Source organism: Pristiophorus japonicus, chromosome 15 (genome assembly GCF_044704955.1).
Source record: "Pristiophorus japonicus isolate sPriJap1 chromosome 15, sPriJap1.hap1, whole genome shotgun sequence".
Lineage (NCBI taxonomy): Eukaryota > Metazoa > Chordata > Chondrichthyes > Pristiophoridae > Pristiophorus > Pristiophorus japonicus.
Window position 1 is genome coordinate 81,588,861 of NC_091991.1, and position 23,303 is coordinate 81,612,163.

The 23,303-nt window shown below is 49.4% G+C and overlaps 1 protein-coding gene across 13 annotated transcripts in view; it reads right to left on the bottom strand.

Annotated features, from left to right (window-relative positions):
• The window catches only part of nrcama (neuronal cell adhesion molecule a), a 403,020-nt gene that overhangs the window by 24,592 nt on the left and 355,125 nt on the right, over positions 1-23,303 (bottom strand). For 7 of the 13 annotated variants that reach the window (XM_070900650.1, XM_070900644.1, XM_070900649.1 and 4 more), the window contains 4 exons: positions 16,251-16,283; positions 14,486-14,551; positions 9,837-9,953; positions 5,147-5,293 (listed from right to left, as the gene is read on the bottom strand). The exons of 2 other annotated variants lie outside the window; for them this stretch is intronic. In XM_070900650.1, the coding sequence (XP_070756751.1) occupies positions 5,147-5,293; positions 9,837-9,953; positions 14,486-14,551; positions 16,251-16,283 (363 nt within the window). Of the gene's footprint in view, positions 1-5,146; positions 5,294-8,642; positions 9,164-9,836; positions 9,954-14,471; positions 14,552-16,250; positions 16,284-23,303 lie in introns of those variants that run through there. 4 more of the 13 variants (XM_070900655.1, XM_070900656.1, XM_070900651.1 and 1 more) reach the window with 4 other exon arrangements.

The following is a 23,303-nucleotide window of genomic DNA, read 5'->3' on the forward strand; positions in this document are numbered from 1 at the left end:
TGGGAGCAGGGTTTGAACACACGATGTTCTGATCAAGAGGTGGGAGAAGTACTAGCTCAGCCAGGTTTGGGCTTCAACTTTGTACAGCTTTTTGTGAGGTGGGAAGGGAGGAGAATTCATTTGGGAAGTGGAGGAAGGAGAAAAAAATGACTGATGAGGGGAAAATTTCTCGTTTCTCATTCACTTTTAGAATGATACTAAAAATTGAGAACAACCCTTAAAGTTTTACCTGCAGATTACATGAAAACATTATTGTGTTTCCATAGAACTGGTCATAAAATAATCAGCCTCGGACATTCCATCTCCACACAACATGCAAAGTCTCAAAATGGCCACCATAATTGGCATCTGCAACTCCTTGCGGAGAAAAAGGTTCAACACATCGTTGGTGGAGTTCCTTTCAGAAAGATTGTCAAGACTTTGATCTTATACTGGAATACCATTCCGTATTGTGGTGTTAGAGAGATATTTGTCGAAGCCATTCCTGTTTTCTCCATTATCTACCTTCTGCATTATCTGTCAGAATTTTCACAGAACAGAGGCTTGCATGAGACATTGTCTCAATATCCAACCGCCAATACCAATTTCCTCCTATCAGATGTAAACCAGCCTCACAGCCCAAGATTCAATTCAATTGGCCTTGTTTTGTATTCTCGTTGGCTTCATTCATGTACCACATAGTTGTGGCCAAAATCTGGGGGCTGCTGATTATCCACTGGGGGGCGGGATCCACTCCAAATAAATGGAAGTTCCATTGCTGTGTCAGGGCAAATTCACTTTGAAAGCCAAAATAACAAAATAAGGTATGGGTGACAGAGTGACATGCAAGGACTGAACGGAGGACAAAGAACACACAGAATGAAGGTATGTAACCAAACAAGGAGCTGCAGCAGCATCAAACCATCTTGCAACATCTCAAGTGCCACCTGGACTTCTACTGAGAGCGCGTTGCAAACACCCAACAAATGGAGCAGACGCAGAGGCCACAGAGGTGCTCCTCTTCCGAGCCCCAGGTCAAGGATCCTCCTGCCATTCATCCCAACTGAAAACAAGAAGCTGCCGGGCCACCGTATATAAGAAAAAAAACAAGTCCCATCATATCTCTCACTCTTCAACATTTAAATAAACCCTGCAGCCACAAACTTCAGCGGAACCTTGAAAAGTCATGCAGTATGTCTCATGGGTATATGACAAGTCCTAAATTTAGATGCCAAGCTGTTTCACCATTTCTCTGGCCAAAACTTATGCTCACATTCACTGACACATTAAGCGTTTTTACTTCCAAGTGTACCTCAGAGTTTGGATAATCATCATCAGATGAAATGGGAACCAAAATGTCACTTCACAGCTACCAAATATTATAGCAAACTGGGTGACAAAAGCTGGCCAGTGAAAGGGTTAAAGATACAGTATCCCTTTTTGTTTGTCTTGACAGTTGTTCCTGTAACGTTGAGGGAACTCCCCTCCTCCATGTCCAGTACAGCTGCTGTGAAGCCCCAGATAATGTGATTAGGTGGGTGGGAAGCAGAAACTGCACCCCTCCAACCCAGCTCAACCTGTTGTAGTTCACTCCCTAACGGATGAGAATCGATGCCCAGGCAGTGAAGCCATTATAGGGTTACCAAAAACAGATGGAGCGGCGAGATCGGTGCAAAGGAGCGGTGAGAGATTGCAGAGCGGCGTGATCGGGGCCCAGGAGAGGCGCGAGTTTGGGGCTCAGAAGAGGCGAGGGCCCAGGGGCAGCACAGGCCAGCCCACACTGCGATATATGTGCACGCTAGGTCCGTGCAGCAGAGCAGGTCTCCAGTCATCTTGGTTAATCCTCGCCACTGGACCAAGACCTAGCTCTGTCAAGCCCGTGTGGTGGCTGGTGTGTAACAGCCACCACACGTTAAAAAAATCCACACACAGGCATCTTCCACCCTTCAACATGCAGTTCGGGACCTGGAATATTAGGTCCTTCACTGAAACACCTGTGAACTCATCCCTTTTTGGCGTGGAAGCAAGTCATCCTCAATACGAGGGACTGCCTATGATGATGATGACCAAAAACAGATAATGTTAAAAGAATGATCACAGCGGTTTAGATTACACAACCAATTAGCCAAATACAAACCTATACTGAACACTCCAGGGATCAATTTTAAAAAATAAAGTTGGTAATAGGAGCAAAAAAATGCAAAGAAAGTTTAACATAGCTGGGGCAGTGTCATATCGAGCTCACCCTAGTGGATTACTGCTCCACCTAGTGGACTACTGTGGTAATGCAACTGCTGCTGTAAATACAATAAAAGTCACATGATGTATTAGCGCCATCTTGTGTGGATGTGTTAGTCATGTCGTAAAGAATATATCACAGGCAGCATTTGGCTTGCCGGGCTTTGCAATGACTCAATCCTTCAGGTCCTTGTCTTTCCCCGGGTATGAGTGGGATGCACCTAATCCGCCTTTTAACATGCTGCAGGATTGGTCTATTTTAGAAGAGAAAGTTTGAAAGGGAACAAGAGAAGAATCACATGCCCGATTTATTAGTGACAGGTTTTGTGAGCTTACGGCCAGTTAATGGAAATGGAATTGATCTCGCATGGCATCGCTCACAGGCAATCTGGAGCAAAGTTGTGACGTTTCGTTGCTAAGAGGAAGCTGTGCTTAACCTGGCCTGTGCCTTTAAGACCACTGCTCAGGAACGCCCTGTAGGGAAGTGATCTGAATAGGTGCACGTTGAGGTCAATTAGAGGCTAATTGTTGAAGGACGTTTCAGTAGATTGGTAGATGCTTGCAAATCCCCACTTCTTTCCCTTGGGCAGAGTCCAAGTTATCAAGGTCAGAAAAAAACTGCGGAAAATGACTGGCTTTTTCTTTCTCTCTTTTTGACTTTTGACCCTTTGGAACTGGGAAGGAAATTCTCTTTATGCTTTGTATCTAAGGGAGAGAGTGAGAAACAGAAATGTTTCTTATACTGTTGAGGTGATGTCCTGTGTGGGCTCCAGAGCTCCACGTGGGCTATTTAAAGTGAACTTGGGTTCTCCTTCGTCACTAGAGTTTTAGGGCTGGATTTTCTGGTTCTCTACGCTCGGGGTTTCGCCCCGGAGCGGTGTGAAAGGCGGTGGTGAGGACCCCAGCGCCCCACAGCGACCCTCCGGTCGGGTTTTGCGGTGGCGCTGAGAAGCACCGCCCGAAGAGAAGCGTTGGGTGTGCAATGCCCCTGGCTGCGACACCAGCGCGAGTTTTGAGTCTTGCTCGATCCGTCCGCCGGAAGTGCGCCTACAAGTGCGCCCTGGAAATCAGGGTGGTCCACCGATCCCGTCGGCAGAGAGGAAGGTAATGGACTCCAAAAGTAATTGCGATTGTTTTTCCTTTTAATTTTTTGTGTGATTGGTGTTGCAGTCGTGCGGGCAATGTTTTGGGAATGTTTTTGTGGGTTTTCTTTTTAGGTACCCCCCCAGGCCTCTCTCGGAGTGCTCCCTGGCTGGCTCGGGAGTTTCCCATCCTAATGCCCTAAGAGAGGTGTACAACGCCTCCCTTAGTGCTGCGCCCCCTGACTCAGGGCCTAGATGCTCAAACTTAACAACTAAGACGCAAACTATTCCTGGCCGTTAACTTTCCCGTGTCGTCGCCATTATTGCTGCGAAAACCTAAAAACCTAAAATCCAGCCCAAAGGATTGCAGGAACTCTCCCAATGCAGCCTAGTGGAACGTGTCGAAGGGTAGAAGGTTAGATTGGGTTAAATTTGACAGCTCTGAACCCCAGCCGGAGTAGACTAATAGAAAAAGGACACTGTCTCTTTAAAATGCTGGATGCGAAGGATCAGATACGACTTTAATGCATCTGGCTGCATCAACATGACCGTTTTGCTGGATAACAAACTACTAATTTAATAATTTTAGAGTTGTAAAATAAAACTGTAAATTTATTCAAAATACTGCCACTCAGACGATCTTGCATGCAACAGTCATGTTGGTTCAGCGAGAGATGGATGAAGTACAGAAGTAATAAAACGAGCACTGGGCCCAATGTTCATCCTGCTGAGTTATGCCAGCGATACAGATGTGAACACATCTGACGAGGCCCTCGAGGCAAGCAGACCTCGGGACCGTTGCGAGACGCCCAGAACTTCCAAAGCAGCCCTACGATTGGACAGCCAACCGTCTGCCCCTGCTGCAGGACTGCCAACATTCGATCGAGGGGACTGACCTCACAATGGGCAAGGCCGATCCTTCCTAGTTTGCACAAATAATTTTAAAAAACGATATAGCTGGGTTGGAATTGCGGGATGCTCTTTCCGGGTAGACATCCCGGAATGCCACGTAACAAGGCCAGAATTAGACATATTCAGCTACCAGAAACGAGCGGCCCTGTAATGTAATGCTTACTGTGAACTGGAACTGCGACACTTGACAAACACACACACACACATAAGGATAATCCCACAGCCTTTCAAAATGGCACTGACAAGGTTAAGGAACACAGGGACAGGAATAGGCCATTCAGCCCCTCAAGCCTCCTCCGGCGTTCAATTAGATCATGGCTGATCTGTATCTTAATTCCATTTACCCACCTTTGCTCCATAGCCCTTAATACCCTTACCCAACAAAAATCGCTCAATCTCAGTTTTGAAAATTTCAATTGGCCCCCGGCATCCACAACCTTTTGGGCGAAGAGCGTTCCAAATTTCCGCCACCCTTTGTGTGAAGGAGTGCTACCTGACATCAGCCCTGAACGTTCTGGCTCTAATTTTAAGATTATGCCCCCTTTGCTCTGGACACCCCCAGCAACCGGAGGAAATTTTAATAGAATACAAAACAATTTTGCCAGGGTCCTCTCTGCTTAATGCTGGACATTTTTTTAAGAGAGTTAACAACAGAAAAAGGCTTATGTTGCAGTTTAAAATGACTTGAAAGCTTTGACAAGACCACTCTCAATTTGCTTCAAAGGATGTTTTGCCAATGTAATGAAGCAAGTGCAGCGCCTAAAGTGCCGACATAAACTTCTGAAAACGCACTCGACCATTGGATTTTCACTGCCAGCCCCTGGGCGTAAATTCCTGGTCACATCCATAGCCGCTTGCTCGGAAAGCTTGTCGGGTGGGAGGGAGGGAGGGAGGGAGGGAGGCCGAACCCAACTGCTCTTTGCTTGCAGCCTCACCTGGTGGACGGGTCTCAAACCGCTCGTCCGTACTCTGCAACTGGCCGGCAATAACTCGCACTCTGTAAATGGTTCCCGGCGACAAGTTCTTAAGCACAAAGAAGGTCTGCGAGGCATTTATCTGCATTGTGTGCGGAGGCTCGTTACCTGAAAAGCGTACGGAGACAAAGAACTGACATAATGGCGGCCACATCTGGTCATGGTTACACCGACATCGCTTTCGCTGTAACTAGTGCTGACCTGGGCATGCCCGACATGTGTGCATGATCAAGATGGATTTGAGAGACACTCTTGGAGTACTGAAATACAAGTTAGCAAGTTCGTTGTTAACCCGAGTGCTGAATTGCCGATAATGAATCGATTCCCGCACCACCAACTCCACGTTAATAAAAAAAAATCAATTATTGATCACTGATCAGGTCACCCATTCTCAAAATGTTTGCCTTACAATTATGCTACCTTAGTGAATTTTACAAGCACAGTGCTGACGATGCCCACCCCCCTCTCTCCGGGTGCTGGGCTCGAGCTGGCAGTTCGGCAGCGGCCAATCCTCACCGGTAGCCGGCTGTTCCACCACAGGCGACACCAAGCCCAAACCTGCAGCCGTGTGTCTGCATTTTGCCAGAGTCACTGCGCCAGTTACTAGGGAGTGGGAACCTTTTTGGGGGGGGGGGGTGGGTGGGAGGGGGCAACGAGGCCAATTGTAACACCATCACCGTTGCGCATGCTAAGACTAGCCAAAGCAGGATTGTTGCAGGAATCAAACGCGAGACCAGGCTTGGTTCATTCACCCACAAGGCCATCGGGAACAGCTTCCAGGGGGGTCATCACCAGGGCACGTGACTCAAACACCACCACCCAGAACATGCCATTCCCCACTTGGTACAGTACTCAAAGGGCCAGCAGGAATAGGTGTGCAAACACAGGCGCGGCCAATTCCTGCTCAGGAAACAACTCCTTTGCTACAAAAAAAGAGGCAACTATCAGGAGCTCAGGGTTCAATGGGTGTGCGTGTTGTTGGATTTCGTACAGGGAGAGTACTTCTTGAAATTAGAAAAAAGCTCCAATTTGCTCCATCTACTCACAAGTGTAGAACCGGAGGATCCAATTAGGTATGGACATACCCGCTTAATGTCGGCACTCTGGTGGTGGACTGAGAGGCCAAAGTCTGAGTGCACAGCAGTCGCACAGTAGCGGCCATTTCAAATGCTTCCCATGGTGCAATCAACCCCTAAGCCTCCCATGCCAATGCTATTTTTTCTTCTAAAGTATCTCTCACTGTTATATTTCCCTACCTTCCACTCCTGCAGTCACCCCATGTTCACGGATCACGAGTATCAAATGATGGTTTTCACAGGAAAATGGACATGATCACCAAAATATTGGTAAAAATCCCAGTGGAACAGTAACAGAATGTTGAGTTGCTTGAAACCAAAGGTCCTCGCCTTGCCCTGCTCACAGGGTGTAACTACACTTAAGCAAAGCGGATATGTGACCTTTACCCAGTGTTTGCCCCTCCCCCCTTCATTTTGTTTAGGCCTACACAAGGATTTGCCTCTCTCTCAGTTGACCAGTTCTTCTAACCTGGGGGGCACAACCCAGCTGTTCATGGGCAAATGGTATTTGAGCCCGACAAATACAATGGGGAAATGGAACTCAAATGCCTTTATAATTTGCTGTTCGTTCTAATTTGTAGGTCGATAGGCTGAAAAAAATGAATTGAAGCTTCAAACAGAACGCTGAAGAAATGTGTACGTCGACAATGGAGAAATGGGGCCCCACTTTCAAAACCTCAGTCTGAATTGTCCTTTCTCTGATGCTGTACTTGCAGCACGTTCTGTGCTAATTCTGGTTGTGAAGGGCCAGTGAGTGGCTTTTTCTGAGACCTCTGCAAATGCCCACTGCGACTGGTCATGAGGACGAGGCACTGCTGCCACAACATGGCATTCAACGGTTTCTCAAATGACTTCAAGATTTCTGTCTCCGCTGCACTACTCAGGAGGTCCATTCTATGTGTCGGTGACTTGAGGTTTTTTTCTGACAGCAGGCCTGAATTTGCTTTTCCCCAGTTTGAACCTGAGCCAACTTGCCTCACTTTACCCTCACATAGTGTTCCAAGTATACCTTCTGTGTGCCCTTAACTATCTTATCGCGGTCTATAATCTGGCAGGGGGCCTGGGAAAACACAACTGTTCATGAACAAACAGTACTTGGCACCAAAGCAACAATGGGGAAATGGAGCCCATGCGCCATTATAATTTGCTATTAGTTCTAATTTGTAGGTCAATAGACTGAAAAAACGAACAGAAGCTTCAAACAGAAGGTGAGTGTCTGTCTGCGACTTGCGTGGAAGAAAGGTGTTGCTTGGGCAAAAAGGAGCATTTGCTTAACAGGAATTTAGAACTCGCACGGTTCAATAAGCAAGAGCAAACAGAATGGGTAGAGATGGGTGATGCCATACATTCCACCTGACAGATACAGATCACTTCACTGATGCTTAGCACACAGTCACTGAACAGACCAACCAGCTACAATACTAACAAAGGACGACCAGAAGTTGTGTCATCTCGAACAGCGGAAAGTGCCAGTAAAATGCTAGTTACTCCAGAACAGTAAACTAATTACAGAGCCCAAGGTCCCAGCGTCCTGCTCAGACAAGGTTACTTAATCCGCTCCACTGTCATAGTGGCTGGACAGACCATCAGTTACTGAAACAAATCAAATTTCAAATACATTACGGCCCCAAACTTGGTGGAAGCTAAGTTCCGCCCAAAGAACCACTGAGATCCTGACGGTACTTTGGGCGGGAGTTTCGTGGGAAAGTCCTGGAAATACGACTTACGCCCTGGATCGGGGCGGCAGCGGACGGGTCTTCCTAATCTTGCCGGCAAATGCAATCCTCGGCAAAGTACCGCCATGGATTGAGACGGGCCCAGGGAGGGGGGAACACATAAAATTAGACATTTTCAAAAAATAAACCCTGGAAAACCTTCAGTGGGCCCCGTCCACCTGAATCGCTGGAAAATAAATAAAGAGAAGTTTACTAACCTTTTTCTGCAGGTTTTCTTACTTACTGTTGAGGTTAGACCTGCCTCCAGGCGGCGGTCCTTCCCCCTGCTGCAGCGGACTCCAGCCTGGACTAAACTGGCAGCTCGGTGGTTGGGAGGACACTTACGTGCGTTGCGCATCAGCGGGTGGTCCCCAGCGGTCTTCCCTTCCTGCCGCCGGGAGGCCTCCACCAAACTCGCTCGGCGGGGAGACCGCCCAGAAAACTTGGTGGCAGCTGGCGGTGAGTCCACCAAGTTCGGGGCCTACACCTCCTAAAAATTGCTCCAATTGAGCTGGGGGCTAGCATCTGGCAAGGGAGGGTGGTTATATCATGCTGACCCAGCATATTAGATCACAGACTGTCTCGCCAATACATGTACTGGACCAGATATACATCGTGCTCTGGCTGACTCTAACTATGTTTAATCGATTGGATGCTTAGATAGAGGTTACCCACAGTCGCTGGTGTGATACAATATTTATATGACCGTGACTCGCTATGTAACGCACAGGAGGAAAGGCGGCTGGAGCACACAAGCAAACCAGTCACATTCCTCTTCTTTCTTACGGTAGTAGCAAAGCAAATCAAACGTCAATATCTTAGTTGGATATCCAGGCCAAAGCTCCCGGTGTAACAGCGTGGATATCTTGTTGGCTGCCTGCAAATTCCCTCTGAGGGCAGTGCTCGATGATGTGCTCCAGGGTCTGAATAGAAGCTCCACAGTCACATGATGGGGATGTTTTAATCTTCCATCTATGGAGCAGGTGGCAGCATCTACCATGACTGGTACTGAGGCAGTTGTTGGTTGTCCACTGTTTGTGAGGAAGGTTTGATCCTTCAAGTTGTACTGTGGAGTTTCTGTAAGGAATGCATTCCGTATGTCGCAGTTCGGCCATGCATTTCGCCAACGGTCATCAAGGCTGAGGGGAGATCGCTGAAGGGCTTCGGCGACGGTCCAAAATGTCCTTCTAGATTTGAACCAGTCACATAACAACCAAGAGTGGGGCAGTCACGAGGATAAAGAAACATAGAAACATAGAAACATAGAAAATAGGTGCAGGAGCAGGCCATTCAGCCCTTCTAGCCTGCACCGCCATTCAATGAGTTCATGGCTGAACATGAAACTTCAGTACCCCCTTCCTGCTTTCTCGCCATAACCCTTGATCCCCCGAGTAGTAAGGACTTCATCTAACTCCCTTTTGAATATATTTAGTGAATTGGCCTCAACTACTTTCTGTGGTAGAGAATTCCACAGGTTCACCACTCTCTGGGTGAAGAAGTTTCTCCTCACCTCGGTCCTAAATGGCTTACCCCTTATCCTCAGACTGTGACCCCTGGTTCTGGACTTCCCCAACATTGGGAACATTCTTTCTGCATCTAACCTGTCTAAACCCGTCAGAATTTTAAACGTTTCTATGAGGTCCCCTCTCATTCTTCTGAACTCCAGTGAATACAAGCCCAATTGATCCAATCTTTCTTGATAGGTCAGTCCCGCCATCCCGGGAATCAGTTGTCTTTTACTGGCACTGAGGGACTGATTTCTGAGATGACAAAACGACCGGCTGAGTGAAACAAAAATGAACCACGTGCTCTTTCAGCGTGCAGTGGAACTTGCTAGATTTTTAAAAATTGAGCTCTTACTGTCAGCTATCTCATATTCAGCATGAAATTGCATATCCGTTCGGTCAAACTCCCAACTGATATTTGCACAGGTTGCGGATGAGGTAATGTTCGTAATTACTGGACGAAGGACCAGGACTAAGTAGGTAACAGAAGAGAGAAAGTCACGTGAAAAAAACAGTACCAAGTGCAATAAAAATACATTAAAAAATGAAATGGGTGCATTTGCTCCTCAGTAGGTCACTGGACTAAATTTCTTCTGCCTTGAAGTTAAACCATGGGCGACTAGTGTCTAAATGTTTAATGGGTTCTGATAACATTCTCTCCTCTGCTATTTTAATGGAGGCACAAGCCCATTTCAACTAAAAGAAGCATTAAGTAACATTGCTGTTAAAATAGTGAAGGAAGGAGTTCTGTACGAATGCATTAAACGTCCCATGACACAGCTGCAAGGCTTCTGTGCACTGCTTCCTCCAACCAGAGGAAGTTAAAGCCCCAGAAATTATTCATTACGCAAGACCCTGGGCAATTCTTGAGTTTGCACCAAGTCAAAGAACATTGGGTTCATGCTCAGTTTGTGCTTAGCTGCTACTGGGAAAGAACCTGCTTTTATTCACCACCATACTGCCTGCACTTGTGGTCTTGGAAGTGCAGGCAATACATTTCTGCTCCATTGACTACACCATACTCCAAAGTGCTCCCAGGTCGGGTGTTGACGAGAGTTTGACGCAGAGTAAAGCTCACCCTACTCTGCCCAAAGTGCTTTTACCTGAATTTGGAAGTAAAGTGAGATGCCCGCTGATTTTAGTTTTCTATTTCCCACACTAGTCATCCCGAGGCCTATCTGACCAAAGCAGGGAGGGTGCAGGGGAAGGTGGCAGCACGAGGGGAAACTGGTGAGACGGGTGTTCTGCCAAATTTAAGGGCAGGTCCATATCATTTTCTTCCTCCGTTTCCCGCTCGGCAGCCGGCCAGATTGACTGCGACAGGAGGCGTTGGGGATGGTCCCCGGGAATTGCGATCGCAGGGCAGGCCAGAGATCGGGGGCTGGGTGTGGGTGGGTGTGATCACGGGGCAGGCCAGAGATCGGAGGCTGGGTGGGGGTGGGTGTGATCACAGGGCAGGCCAGAGATCGGAGGCTGGGTGGGGGTGGGTGTGATCACAGGGCAGGCTAGAGATCGGGGGCTGGGTGGATGTGATCGCGGGGCAGATCAGAGATTGGAGGCTGGGTGTGGGTGGGTGTGATCACAGGGCAGGCTAGAGATCGGCGGCTGGATGGGGGTGGGTCTGATCACGGGGCAGATCAGGGATTGCGGGCTGGGTGGGGGTGGGTGTGATCGCGGGGCAGGCTAGAGATCGGCGGCTGGATGGGGGTGGGTCTGATCACGGGGCAGATCAGGGATTGCGGGCTGGGTGGGGGTGGGTGTGATCGCGGGGCAGGCCAGAGATTGGGGGCTGGGTGGGGGTGGGTGTGATCGCGGGGCAGGCTAGAGATCGGGGGCTGGGTGGGGGTGGGTGTGATCGCGGGGCAGGCCAGAGATCGGGGGCTGGGTGGGGGTGGGCGTGATCGTGGGGCAGATCAGAGATCGGGGGCTGGGTGGGGGTGGGTGTGATCGCGGGGCAGATCAGGGATTGCGGGCTGGGTGGGGGTGGGTGTGATCGCGGGGCAGGCCAGAGATCGGGGGCTGGGTGGGGGTGGGTGTGATCGCGGGGCAGGCCAGAGATCGGAGGCTGGGTGGGGGTGGGTGTGATCGCGGGGCAGGCCAGGGATTGCGGGCTGGGTGGGGGTGGGTGTGATCGCGGGGCAGGCCAGAGATCGGAGGCTGGGTGGGGGTGGGTGTGATCGCGGGGCAGGCCAGAGATCGGGGGCTGGGTGGGGGTGGGTGTGATCACGGGGCAGATCAGGGATTGCGGGCTGGGTGGGGGTGGGTGTGATCGCGGGACAGATCAGAGATCGGGGGCTGGGTGGGGGTGGGTGTGATCGCGGGGCAGGCCAGGGATTGCGGGCTGGGTGGGGGTGGGTGTGATCACAGGGCAGGCTAGAGATCGGGGGCTGGGCTGGGTGGGGGTGGGCGTGATCGCGGGGCAGATCAGAGATCGGGGGCTGGGTGGGGGTGGGTGTGATCGCGGGGCAGATCAGAGATCGGGGGCTGGGTGGGGGTGGGTGTGATCACGGGGCAGGCTAGAGATCGGGGGCTGGGCTGGGTGGGGGTGGGCGTGATCGCGGGGCAGATCAGAGATCGTGGGCTGGGTGGGGGTGGGTGTGATCGCGGGGCAGATCAGAGATCGGGGGCTGGGTGGGGGGTGGGTGTGATCACGGGGCAGATCAGAGATCGGGGGCTGGGTGGGGGGTGGGTGTGATCACGGGGCAGGCCAGGGATTGCGGGCTGGGTGGGAATGCGGGTGGGGGTGGCCGTGATCGCGGAGGAAGCCAGAGATTGGGTGTTCGGGGTCACCGATCGCAACAGGAGCTAGAGAGAGGCCATGGTCGGCAGATGGGAGGCCGATGTTTGGTTGCAGGGCCGGGGCTGCTAGGGGGCCACTCCTGATGCTTCACAAGGAGCACTGGATTCTTCAATGGATGCTAGACCTACACATACAGATAGCCAGAAGTAAACTATCCCATTAGTCCCAAGAGAAGAACGCTCTCACCACTTTAAAACTAAGATTGAATGAATCTAACCTTTGGGTGTTGCATAAGCGGAATACACAATGGGAATCTGTGGAAATCCCAGCTTCCTCGATTGGGTAAAAAAATAGTTTTGAAAGGAATTAATAAGTCTAAATTTATTTGGGGTTATACTGACTATTCTTGGATGCCAATAACCTGTATCGTGTCGAGATTAAGAAAATGCGAATATTTTTGTAAGTTTGAAACATTCCTGGAGGATTTGGCTCTCAAATTTTCACATGTGTATCCGGAGATCACCCAAGCAGTGGGACCTGGAGCAATATCTCCTACTTCACATCCTCCGTAGCTCACAAATGAGCTTGGATCTTTGGACTAATGGAATAAAATGCATATGTCGTAATTCCCTGCTGCGTATCCACTCATTCCCATTATATTTGCCTGTGTGTTATATTCATAAGGCAAGAATGCCAATAAAGAGATTCCATTTTTAAAAAATCAGGCAAATATGGGTAAGGAAAGAATGTAATTTCACGAACATCAGCTTGGTATATGGACATCAGTTACATTATTCTTCAACCATTCCTAATGTTGTATTAGTCCAAATACACAGTAATAGAACGCACAGAAATATCAGGCCCACTGTGTGAAGTAAGTCAGTGCTGTCACATATTGCTACAGCTTTCTTCTTCAAAAATATTTTTGGGTTGAGCAGAAAACCATGACAGCCAAATCTGCCATTCCACTTTTTAGGCAAAACACACTTGGGGTTTTTGCATTTCTTTTTAACCCTCATCGTCAATTTTGTCTGCTCTTCACTTAGCGCTCTGCTCCCTCCATGTCATACAATACTGGCCAACTAACCATCTGGGCAGTCTATTCTTCGGTCACTGCCGACAGATGGGGGGGGGGAGGGAGTGATAAGCTGTGACTGTGCTGGAGTCGACTTCCTTCTCTTTGCTTGGTGCTTCCCTGAATGGTTGGGCAGGCAGATGGACACCTGCCCAGCCGAGTGCTGACAAACTCAGAAGAGGATTCTCATTCTGACGAGGGGTCATCGACCTGAAACGTTAACTCTGTTTCTCTCCACAGATGCTGCCTGGCTGGCTGAGATTTCCAGCATTTCTGTTTTTATTTCTCAATCCACTGTGTGGCATGATATGACCATGCTGTGACACACTGGACTACCGTTCTTGGGCCCCTCATTTTCCACTGAATATTATGCTAGCTCATGAGATTTTATGGATTTCCTCATCACCGCTACAATATACTTCCTAGAAATTTCCACATAGAAGGGAGCCTTTCGGGCCATCAAGCCTTAGCCAGCACTTGTTCCCCTATGTGAGCTATACACTCCAACCCATTTCACTGCTCTTGAACATCTTTCTTCTTCAAGTACTTATCTCATTGACCCTTAAATGTTTTCACCGTTTAGGTTCAAAAGCTATCTGTGCGAGTGCATTCATATTCTGATAACCCTTTGCAGGAAGACAATCCCTTCTAACCTCTCTGGTGGTAATCGGGAGTTTAGGCCACCTTGTTACTGAATCACTGTCCAGTGGAAATAATATTTCACTGTTTATCTTCTCAAACTATTTTTACATTTTGAACACTTTCTATTAAGATTCTTGCTTCGAAGCCTCAAATATCCAGGGAGTAGACAGCTTGTGAGTGCAATCAGGTCTGGGCGATGCCCAGAATCAAACTAGCTGCTTATTTGGAGTTAGTACGGGGGCAAAAGAGTTAGGATCAAGCTGAGTAAATGCCGGGTCACCTTAGTATGTCTATAGGTGGTTCATGGTGAGTTGGAGTGTGGAAGAGAGGATGGCAAGATTAGGCCCAAGTCTAATCTGTTTGAATCATTTCGATTCAAACCAAATATCAAAATTAAATCTGCTCAACCCTAACATTCATCTTCGTACAACGATCAACTGGTTGGCAACACAACACGATATGCTTGATGATGCAAAGGTGAGCAATACTGAAGTAATATCACACAATAGAAGCAGTACTGAAGTTGTATTTACAAGAGAGACAATACCCTTCATTTTTTTATCAACAGGGATTATTATATCTGTTTTCAGCAATGGAGACGTTGCAGATATTCCTGGAGCAGCAGAGAAAGGAAGAAAGAGAACAGGTGAGACAGAGGGAAAGTGCAGTAAAATGTAGTAGCAATCATTCAGAAATTTAGAAATAGAGAGATGGCAAACACTTGGGAAACAATAGGAATTAGGCAGAATGGACATTTTGGATCATCTATGAGCAATGTCAGGGAATGGCGAAGCCGGGTTGCACTCCACAATCCTCCACATACTTAGGGTCGCCAATTCTGGATGGGCTTATTCATCATGTGACCTCCCATCTCCAACCGCCCCACACGGTTGAACGGCCTTTTTCATGATTAATAAACAGAAGTGTTCAAAGAAAATAAAAACACCACCATTTTTGTTTTACTGCCCCCCGCCCACGCCAGCGTTTACTCCTGGGTTGCTCACAGCAATGTCCAGTAAATCCTGGAGTCTCCAGGGAAAACCTACATATACTGAGCGTCCAGTCTTAAAAGTTGTGCCTTTGGGGGAAGGTGCTAAGCAGAGGCAAGGCACCACCCAACAGTGAGGGAGGAAAAGAAACACCGGAGAGAGAGCCACTTTGGCCCCAACATCTTCCAGAGCGACATCCCAACCCTCTCAGCCAGGATACTGTTGATGCAGACAGGGTGAAAAGAATCTCACCCAGAAAAAGAATAATTAATTGAAGGGAAATAAAATCTATTGGGCTAGAATTTCCCCAAAGACCGCCAGCGCCCAATTGCCGCCCAAAAACCGCTAAGGCTGGGAAGATTATCGCCGGCGAAAACTTCCCGAAAAAATGTTTTAAATTCGCCCAACGAAAAACATGGGCCTTGCACCCCCAATCTGGGCGGGAAAGTGGAATTTAGGGTAGATTGGCTGGTGCCTAAAGAAAATGGGCAAAATTTTAAAAAAAATCTATAAAAATTTACCCCGAGGCTGCAGCTTGGATCTAACACCAAAAAAATAAAAATAATTTTTCAAACAACCTGATTAAAAAAATGCAGAAAACAATTCCAAGACACTTTAAAATTAAATCACCCCAACAGATTTTGAAAATAATTAGTAAAAACAGTCACTTACCTATTTCTTGCAGAGCTACTCATCTCCCGCCCAGCTCCGCTGATCCTCGAGGGCGTTTTTTTTATACTTACCTACGGGTCCCCGCTCAGCCAAATATCACGCCTGGGCTATCTGTGGACGGTGCACGCCAGCGGTCCGCTCCCCAGCGGGATTTACAAACCGCCGGGCGTGCCTCAGCTGGGGAATTTTTAGCCGACCTGGTTCTCGTCCAAAACAGCCAACACCACCGAGAAACCGGGCGGTGAAGCAGTGCAAATTCTTGCCCATTGTTCGAAATTGGGCCTGTGAAAATCTGTCACGTACAGCTGATAGCTCATGCACGCTTAAGGATTATGGCATACGCTGTTATTCTAAGAACAGAGCGGTTAATAATAAACAGCTCGGCTGCACACATTCGGGAAAGTGCAGAGCTATTGATCAAGAGCTGCCAGCACCTCCAAGCCAGTCCATTTAATGCAATCCCTGAAGTTATCTTTGCTTACAGACTCCGCCGGTCAGTTATATGAGTATAATACAGTATATATAGAAAGAACTAAAGAGCCATTGGCATCGAGCTCTGCAACCCCGACTAGTGCACCCCAAACAGTTGCAACTCAAAGACCAACAAACACACGGCAAACAGCCATAAACGCAGAAAACCATGCAGGTTACCTTTGCCCACCCCTGGTGCGGATTGGTGAATCACTGTCAATAATCAAAGAGAGAGAAGTTGGGGGTTGAGGGGAGGGGGGAAAGGGGAACAGGAACAATAAAGAAAAACAGAAACTGTATAATTAGGAGCACACCAGGAATAGACTGGAAACATGCACAAAAAAAAGACATATTAAAACACGTTGGTGAAGTCATGAAGCCATCAAATTTTTTTTTTTTAAAAGAGAGCAAGGGCCTTGCTATGACACAGTGGGTTAACAGTGCGCAAACACTATGGGGGTAAAAATGCACGTAGGGTGGCAGCGCAAATCAAGCGGTATTGAATCGGCCGCCCGTTATACGCACTGTCCGATATTCAGCACCGTCCACTTCATAAGAACATAAGAAATAGGAACAGGAGTAGGCCATATGGCCCCTCGAGCTTGCTCCGCCATTCAATAAGATCATGGCTGATCTGATCGTGAATTCAGCTCCACTTCCCTGCCCACGCCCCATAACCCCTTATCGGTTAAGAAACTGTCTATCTCTGTCTTAAATGTATTCAATGACCCAGCTTCCACAGCTCTCTGAGGCAGCAAATTCCACAGATTTACAAACCTCAGAGACGAAATTCTTCCTCGTCTCAGTTTTAAATGGGAGGCCCCTTATTCTAAGATTATGCCCCCTAGTTCTAGTCTCCCCCATCAGTGGAAACATCCTCTCTGCATCCACCTTGTCAAGCCCCCTCATAATCTTATACGTTTCGATAAGATCACCTCTCATTCTTCTGAATTTCAATGAGTGAAGGCCCAAACTACTCAACCTCTCCTCATAAGTCAATCCCCTCATCTCCGGAATCAACCTCGTGAACCTTCTCTGAACTATCTCCAAAGCAAGTATATCCTTTCGTAAATATGGAAACCAAAACTGCATGCAGTATTCCAGGTGTGGCCTCACCAATACCCTGTATAGCTGTAGCAAGACTTCCCCGCTTTTATACTCTATCCCCTTTACAATAAAGGCCAAGATTGCATTGGCCTTCCTGATCACTTGCTGTACCTGCATACAAACCTTTTGTGTTTCATGCACAAGTACCCCCAGGTCCCGCTGTACTGCGGCACTTTGCAATCTTTCTCCATTTAAATAATAACTTGCTCTTCGATTTATTCAATAGAGCCCAGGACAATTGCCCCCACCCTCTCAACTTGCTCATCTGAAATCCCTCTGCTTTAGTGGAAGCTGGAACTCATTGGAAGCAAAACGAGTCTGCACACTCCTGCCCCACATTGTAACTTCAGGGCTGGGGCAAGAAGCAGTTTCCACACACGACTGTTACAGTTTCAATAGTAAGCGTTATAAGGGACGCCTAGAATCCAAATGGCCAGTGTAATCACCGACGGTTCCCCTATCAGCACCGTACGAGTATCCCTGAAGGATTCCAGATCACCGGCTCCTCAACTCTTGCAAGTGATCCTTTCGAGTGCACTGACCCAGGCAAAGCAACGGAGTAATGCAGACACAGGTACGATTGAGACATTGAGGGCCCAGGAGTTAGGAGACTTCCTGGGTAGCCTGGAGATTTGTAAAGCATTCCGCATTCTTGTTTCACTTATTTTTTTATGGGTGTAAGATTTGTCAGGATTCCATTAAGACACTTTATTACTGGGCACGCACCAGGAGCTTGGGATCAGAATTGAGGACTTCTGGCAACAGGACAATTCTTAAAGCTTCCTATCAACGTTCCCCCTAAGGTGTACTGGGGCGGGCCGTGCATCGATCATGAGGTCCCGCGCAGGCCGCTCGCCAGCTGTTGCTGCTGGAAAGGATACCATGCATGTGCGGCCACAAATTTAAAGGGACCCCGCACAGAAAAAATAATTAGAGGGACCATAGCTTCTGATCCACGTGCCTTGTATCCAAACTGTGATCATCATATTGGATCACCTCTGGCTTCGAATTGCAGCAATACCCTTGAAGAAATGCGAGGGGCTTTACTCCAAGTCAGAATCTCCACGGAAATAATGAAAACCTTTCAAAGGCGGACAGCATTTATGATTTGACAGGAGAAACCGAGCAGTGGAAATGCTTCTGCGTTTCTCTGGATGTTGCTGCACTGGACAACCAGGAGGATTGGTGTCCCCAATGGGCAGAAATAACTCCACATCGTCCAGTCGATGTCGCAAAAAAAACAAACACGTTCTTTTTTGTAAAAACGAAACTTAATACAATCACCCACAGGATCAACAAGTCTGGGGCTGATCAACAACAGCAGTCACCGAATGCAAACCCTGCGTTAGGCAATTTCCAGTCGACAAATTAAATGTCAGTTCAGAAAATTGATGACCGCGTTCTTTTTTGAAAAACATTGGTACATTTGACTCTCTCTTCCATCCAACTCCACTTGGAAGATCTTGATTTATTTCCTCGTCCTGCCACTACAGGCGAAGCTGTAACCCGAGTGATAATCATAGCCTTCTCCACAATTCCTGTCCCTGCTACGCCTCGACTGACTGGAGGAGCAGAGAGTTTGCATGATTCGCAGCCTCAGGACTGCAAGCTGGAATCTCGGGTGTACAATGTCCCAGTCCTGTGCTGTACCTCGGGTGTACAATGTCCCAGCCCTGTTCTGTACCTTGGGTGTACTAGGTCCCAGTCCTGTGCTGTATCTGGGTGTACAATGCCCCAGCCCTGTGCTGTATCTGGGTGTACAAGGTCCCAGCTCAGTCCTGTATCTCGGGTGTACAAGGTCCCAGCCCTGTGCTGTATCTCGGGTGTACTAGGTCCCAGCCCAGTGCTGTATCTGGGGTGTACTAGGTCCCAGCCCAGTGCTGTATCTGGGGTGTACTAGGTCCCAGCCCAGTGCTGTATATGGGGTGTACTAGGTCCCAGTCCTGTGCTGTATCTGGGTGTACAAGGTCCCAGCCCTGTGCTGTATCAGGGGTGTACAAGGTCCCAGCCCAGTCCTGTATCTGGGGTGTACAAGGTCCCAGTCCTGTGCTGTATCTGGGGTGTACAAGGTCCCAGACCTGTGCTGTATCTGGGGTGTACAAGGTCCCAGCCCAGTCCTGTATCTCGGATGTGGACCCTCACTGGGAGTGGGAGCAGGGAATGGGCTGTGAATCCTCACTGGGAGTGGGAACAGGGATCAAGGAATTAACCCTTCCACTGGACCAAGACCTAGCTCTGTCAAACCCGTGTGGTGGCTGGTGTGCAACGGTCACTACACATTAAAAAATTCACGCACAGGCATCTTCCATCCCTTCAGGATGTAGTTCGGGACTGGAATATTAGATCCTTCATTGAAACCTGTGAACTCATCCCTTTTTGGCATGGAAGCAAGTCATCCTCGATACGAGGGATCGCCTATGATGATGATGATGTATCTCGGGTGTACTCAGTCCCAGTACTGTGCTGTATCTCGGGTGTACTCGGTCCCAGCCCTGTGTTGTATCTCGGGTGTACTAGATCCCAGCCCTGTGCTTTATCTCGGGTGTACTAGGTCCCAGCCCTGTGCTGTATCTCGGGTGTACAATGTCCCAGCCCTGTGCTGTATCTCGGGTGTACAAGGTCCCAGCTCTGTGCTGTATCTCGGGTGTAAATCGGTCCCAGCTCTGTGCTCTTTCTCGGGTGTACTAGGTCCCAGCCCTGTTCTGTATCTCGGGTGTACAATGTCCCAGCCCTGTGCTGTATCTCGGGTGTACAATGTCTCAGCTCTGTGTTGTATCTCGGGTGTACTAGGTCCCAGCTCTGTGCTGCATCTCATGTGTACAATGTCCCAGCTCTGTGCTGTATCTCGGGTGTACTCGGTCCCAGTTCTGTGCTGTATCTCGGGTGCACAAGGTCCCAGCCCTGTGCTGTATCCCGGGTGTACAATGCCCCAGCCCTGTGCTGTATCTGGGTGTACAAGGTCCCAGCTCAGTCCTGTATCTCGGGTGTACAAGGTCCCAGCCCTGTGCTGTATCTGGGGTGTACTAGGTCCCAGCCCAGTGCTGTATATGGGGTGTACTAGGTCCCAGTCCTGTGCTGTATCTGGGTGTACAAGGTCCCAGCCCTGTGCTGTATCAGGGGTGTACAAGGTCCCAGCCCAGTCCTGTATCTGGGGTGTACAAGGTCCCAGCCCTGTGCTGTATCTGGGGTGTACAATGTCCCAGACCTGTGCTGTATCTGGGGTGTACAAGGTCCCAGCCCAGTCCTGTATCTCGGATGTGGACCCTCACTGGGAGTGGGAGCAGGGAATGGGCTGTGAATCCTCACTGGGAGTGGGAACAGGGATCAAGGAATTAACCCTTCCACTGGACCAAGACCTAGCTCTGTCAAACCCGTGTGGTGGCTGGTGTGCAACGGTCACTACACATTAAAAAATTCACGCACAGGCATCTTCCATCCCTTCAGGATGTAGTTCGGGACTGGAATATTAGATCCTTCATTGAAACCTGTGAACTCATCCCTTTTTGGCATGGAAGCAAGTCATCCTCGATACGAGGGATCGCCTATGATGATGATGATGTATCTCGGGTGTACTCAGTCCCAGTACTGTGCTGTATCTCGGGTGTACTCGGTCCCAGCCCTGTGTTGTATCTCGGGTGTACTAGATCCCAGCCCTGTGCTTTATCTCGGGTGTACTAGGTCCCAGCCCTGTGCTGTATCTCGGGTGTACAATGTCCCAGCCCTGTGCTGTATCTCGGGTGTACAAGGTCCCAGCTCTGTGCTGTATCTCGGGTGTAAATCGGTCCCAGCTCTGTGCTCTTTCTCGGGTGTACTAGGTCCCAGCCCTGTTCTGTATCTCGGGTGTACAATGTCCCAGCCCTGTGCTGTATCTCGGGTGTACAATGTCTCAGCTCTGTGTTGTATCTCGGGTGTACTAGGTCCCAGCTCTGTGCTGTATCTCATGTGTACAATGTCCCAGCTCTGTGCTGTATCTCGGGTGTACTCGGTCCCAGTTCTGTGCTGTATCTCGGGTGCACAAGGTCCCAGCCCTGTGCTGTATCCCGGGTGTACAATGTCCCAGCCCTGTGCTGTATCTCGGGTGTACTAGGTCCCAGCCCTGTGCTGTATCTCGGGTGTACAATGTCCCAGCCCTGTGCTGTATCTGGGGTGTACAAGGTCCCAGCCCTGTGCTGTATCTCGGATGAGGACCCTCACTGGGAGAGGGAGCAGGGAATGGGCTGTGAATCCTCACTGGGAGTGGGAACAGGGATCAAGGAATTAACCCTTCCACTGGACCAAGACCTAGCTCTGTCAAACCCGTGTGGTGGCTGGTGTGCAACGGTCACTACACATTAAAAAATTCACGCACAGGCATCTTCCATCCCTTCAGGATGTAGTTCGGGACTGGAATATTAGATCCTTCATTGAAACACCTGTGAACTCATCCCTTTTTGGCATGGAAGCAAGTCATCCTCGATACGAGGGATCGCCTATGATGATGATGATGTATCTCGGGTGTACTCAGTCCCAGTCCTGTGCTGTATCTCGGGTGTACTCGGTCCCAGCCCTGTGCTGTATCTCGGGTGTACAAGGTCCCAGCTGTGCTGCATCTCGGGTGTAAATCGGTCCCAGCTCTGTGCTGTATCTCGGGTGCACAAGGTCCCAGCCCTGTGCTGTATCCCGGGTGTACAATGTCCCAGCCCTGTGCTGTATCTCGGGTGTACAATGTCTCAGCTCTGTGTTGTATCTCGGGTGTACAATGTCCCAGCCCTGTGCTGTATCTCGGGTGTACTAGGTCCCAGCCCTGTGCTGTATCTCAGGTGTACAATGTCCCAGCTCTGTGCTGTATCTCGGGTGTACAAGGTCCCAGCTCTGTGCTGGATCTCGGGTGTACTCGGTCCCAGTTCTGTGCTGTATCTCGGATGTACAATGTCCCAGCCCTGTGCTGTATCTCGGGTATACTAGGTCCCAGCCCTGTGCTGTATCTTGCGTGTACAATGTCCTAGCCCTGTGCTGTATCTTGCGTGTACAATGTCCCAGCCCTGTGCTGTATCTTGCGTGTACAATGTCCCAGCCCTGTGCTGTTAGCAGTTATCAAGCCACCTAGTGTATTTCAGGCTTTGCTTCCCCTTCCCCATTCTCTCCTGGAAAGGCCAAGTCTTGTTGGGGTACAACTCCGCAGGTGTCGACAGCCCCTCCGCCTCCCCCCACTCCCCAGTACCTCATTTGAGTGGTCATTCTTCATGTGTCAGTCTTGACAATACGCTCTTACGAGGGGCAGCACCTCGACATGGTGGGAAGGCGTGCACGCTCCTACTGCCCTGACAGGGTATAACTCCTGGCGGGACCACCCAAGCCAGACAGGCTGGTGGGCAGGAGCCAGACTAAAGGCTGTGATTTAGGCTAACGACCTCTCCACGCAAAAAATGCCTTTCGTTACGGAAACAACCCAGAGACGAATCTGTTACAGATTTGCAAATGTAAACATCAACTGTGGAGAACCGCCATCTGGTGGATGGAAGGCAAGTTGATACTGAGAGAGGGGTTAGATATCTCCTTCTGGACAAGACAGCAGTGGGCTGCCTCACATGCCATTGGAAGCAGGAGACTGCAACTCACTAACCTAACAGGGGGTACAATTCCGAGTGTGATCACAAAGCGAGACCCCCGTTCCTGGCACCGTCTCGTCACCCACACAAGTACACCGTACCACGGGCGGGGTCACTGGATCAGGAAACTCTGGATGATTTTCCCTTTCCCCTAACCCAGGTGCACCGTTGCTAACCATGGCAACTCGAAATCTATTGCCGGGCCACAACCTTCCGGCCCATGTATCTCGTTATTACAACAAGGCTGTGCCATTACCACTGAGCCATTGGGAGAATTGAGACTTTCTTTGAAAGAAAAGGGAACTTGAAAGAACAAAGGGGCCGAATTTGGTCGTCGCCCATTTCTCGATGGCCCCCGGGCGGCACCTACCTTTTTGCCGCCCGATGCCACCAGGTCCCATCGGGAGCCATTTTCGGTTCCGTTGTGTGAGTGGCAGCGGCAACGGCAGTCAGCGGGTGAGAGCAGGCGGGAGCGGCAGTGAGCGGGATTGAGCGGCCGGCGTCATCAGTGTGCGGCAGTTGGAGGGAGGCCTCTCCA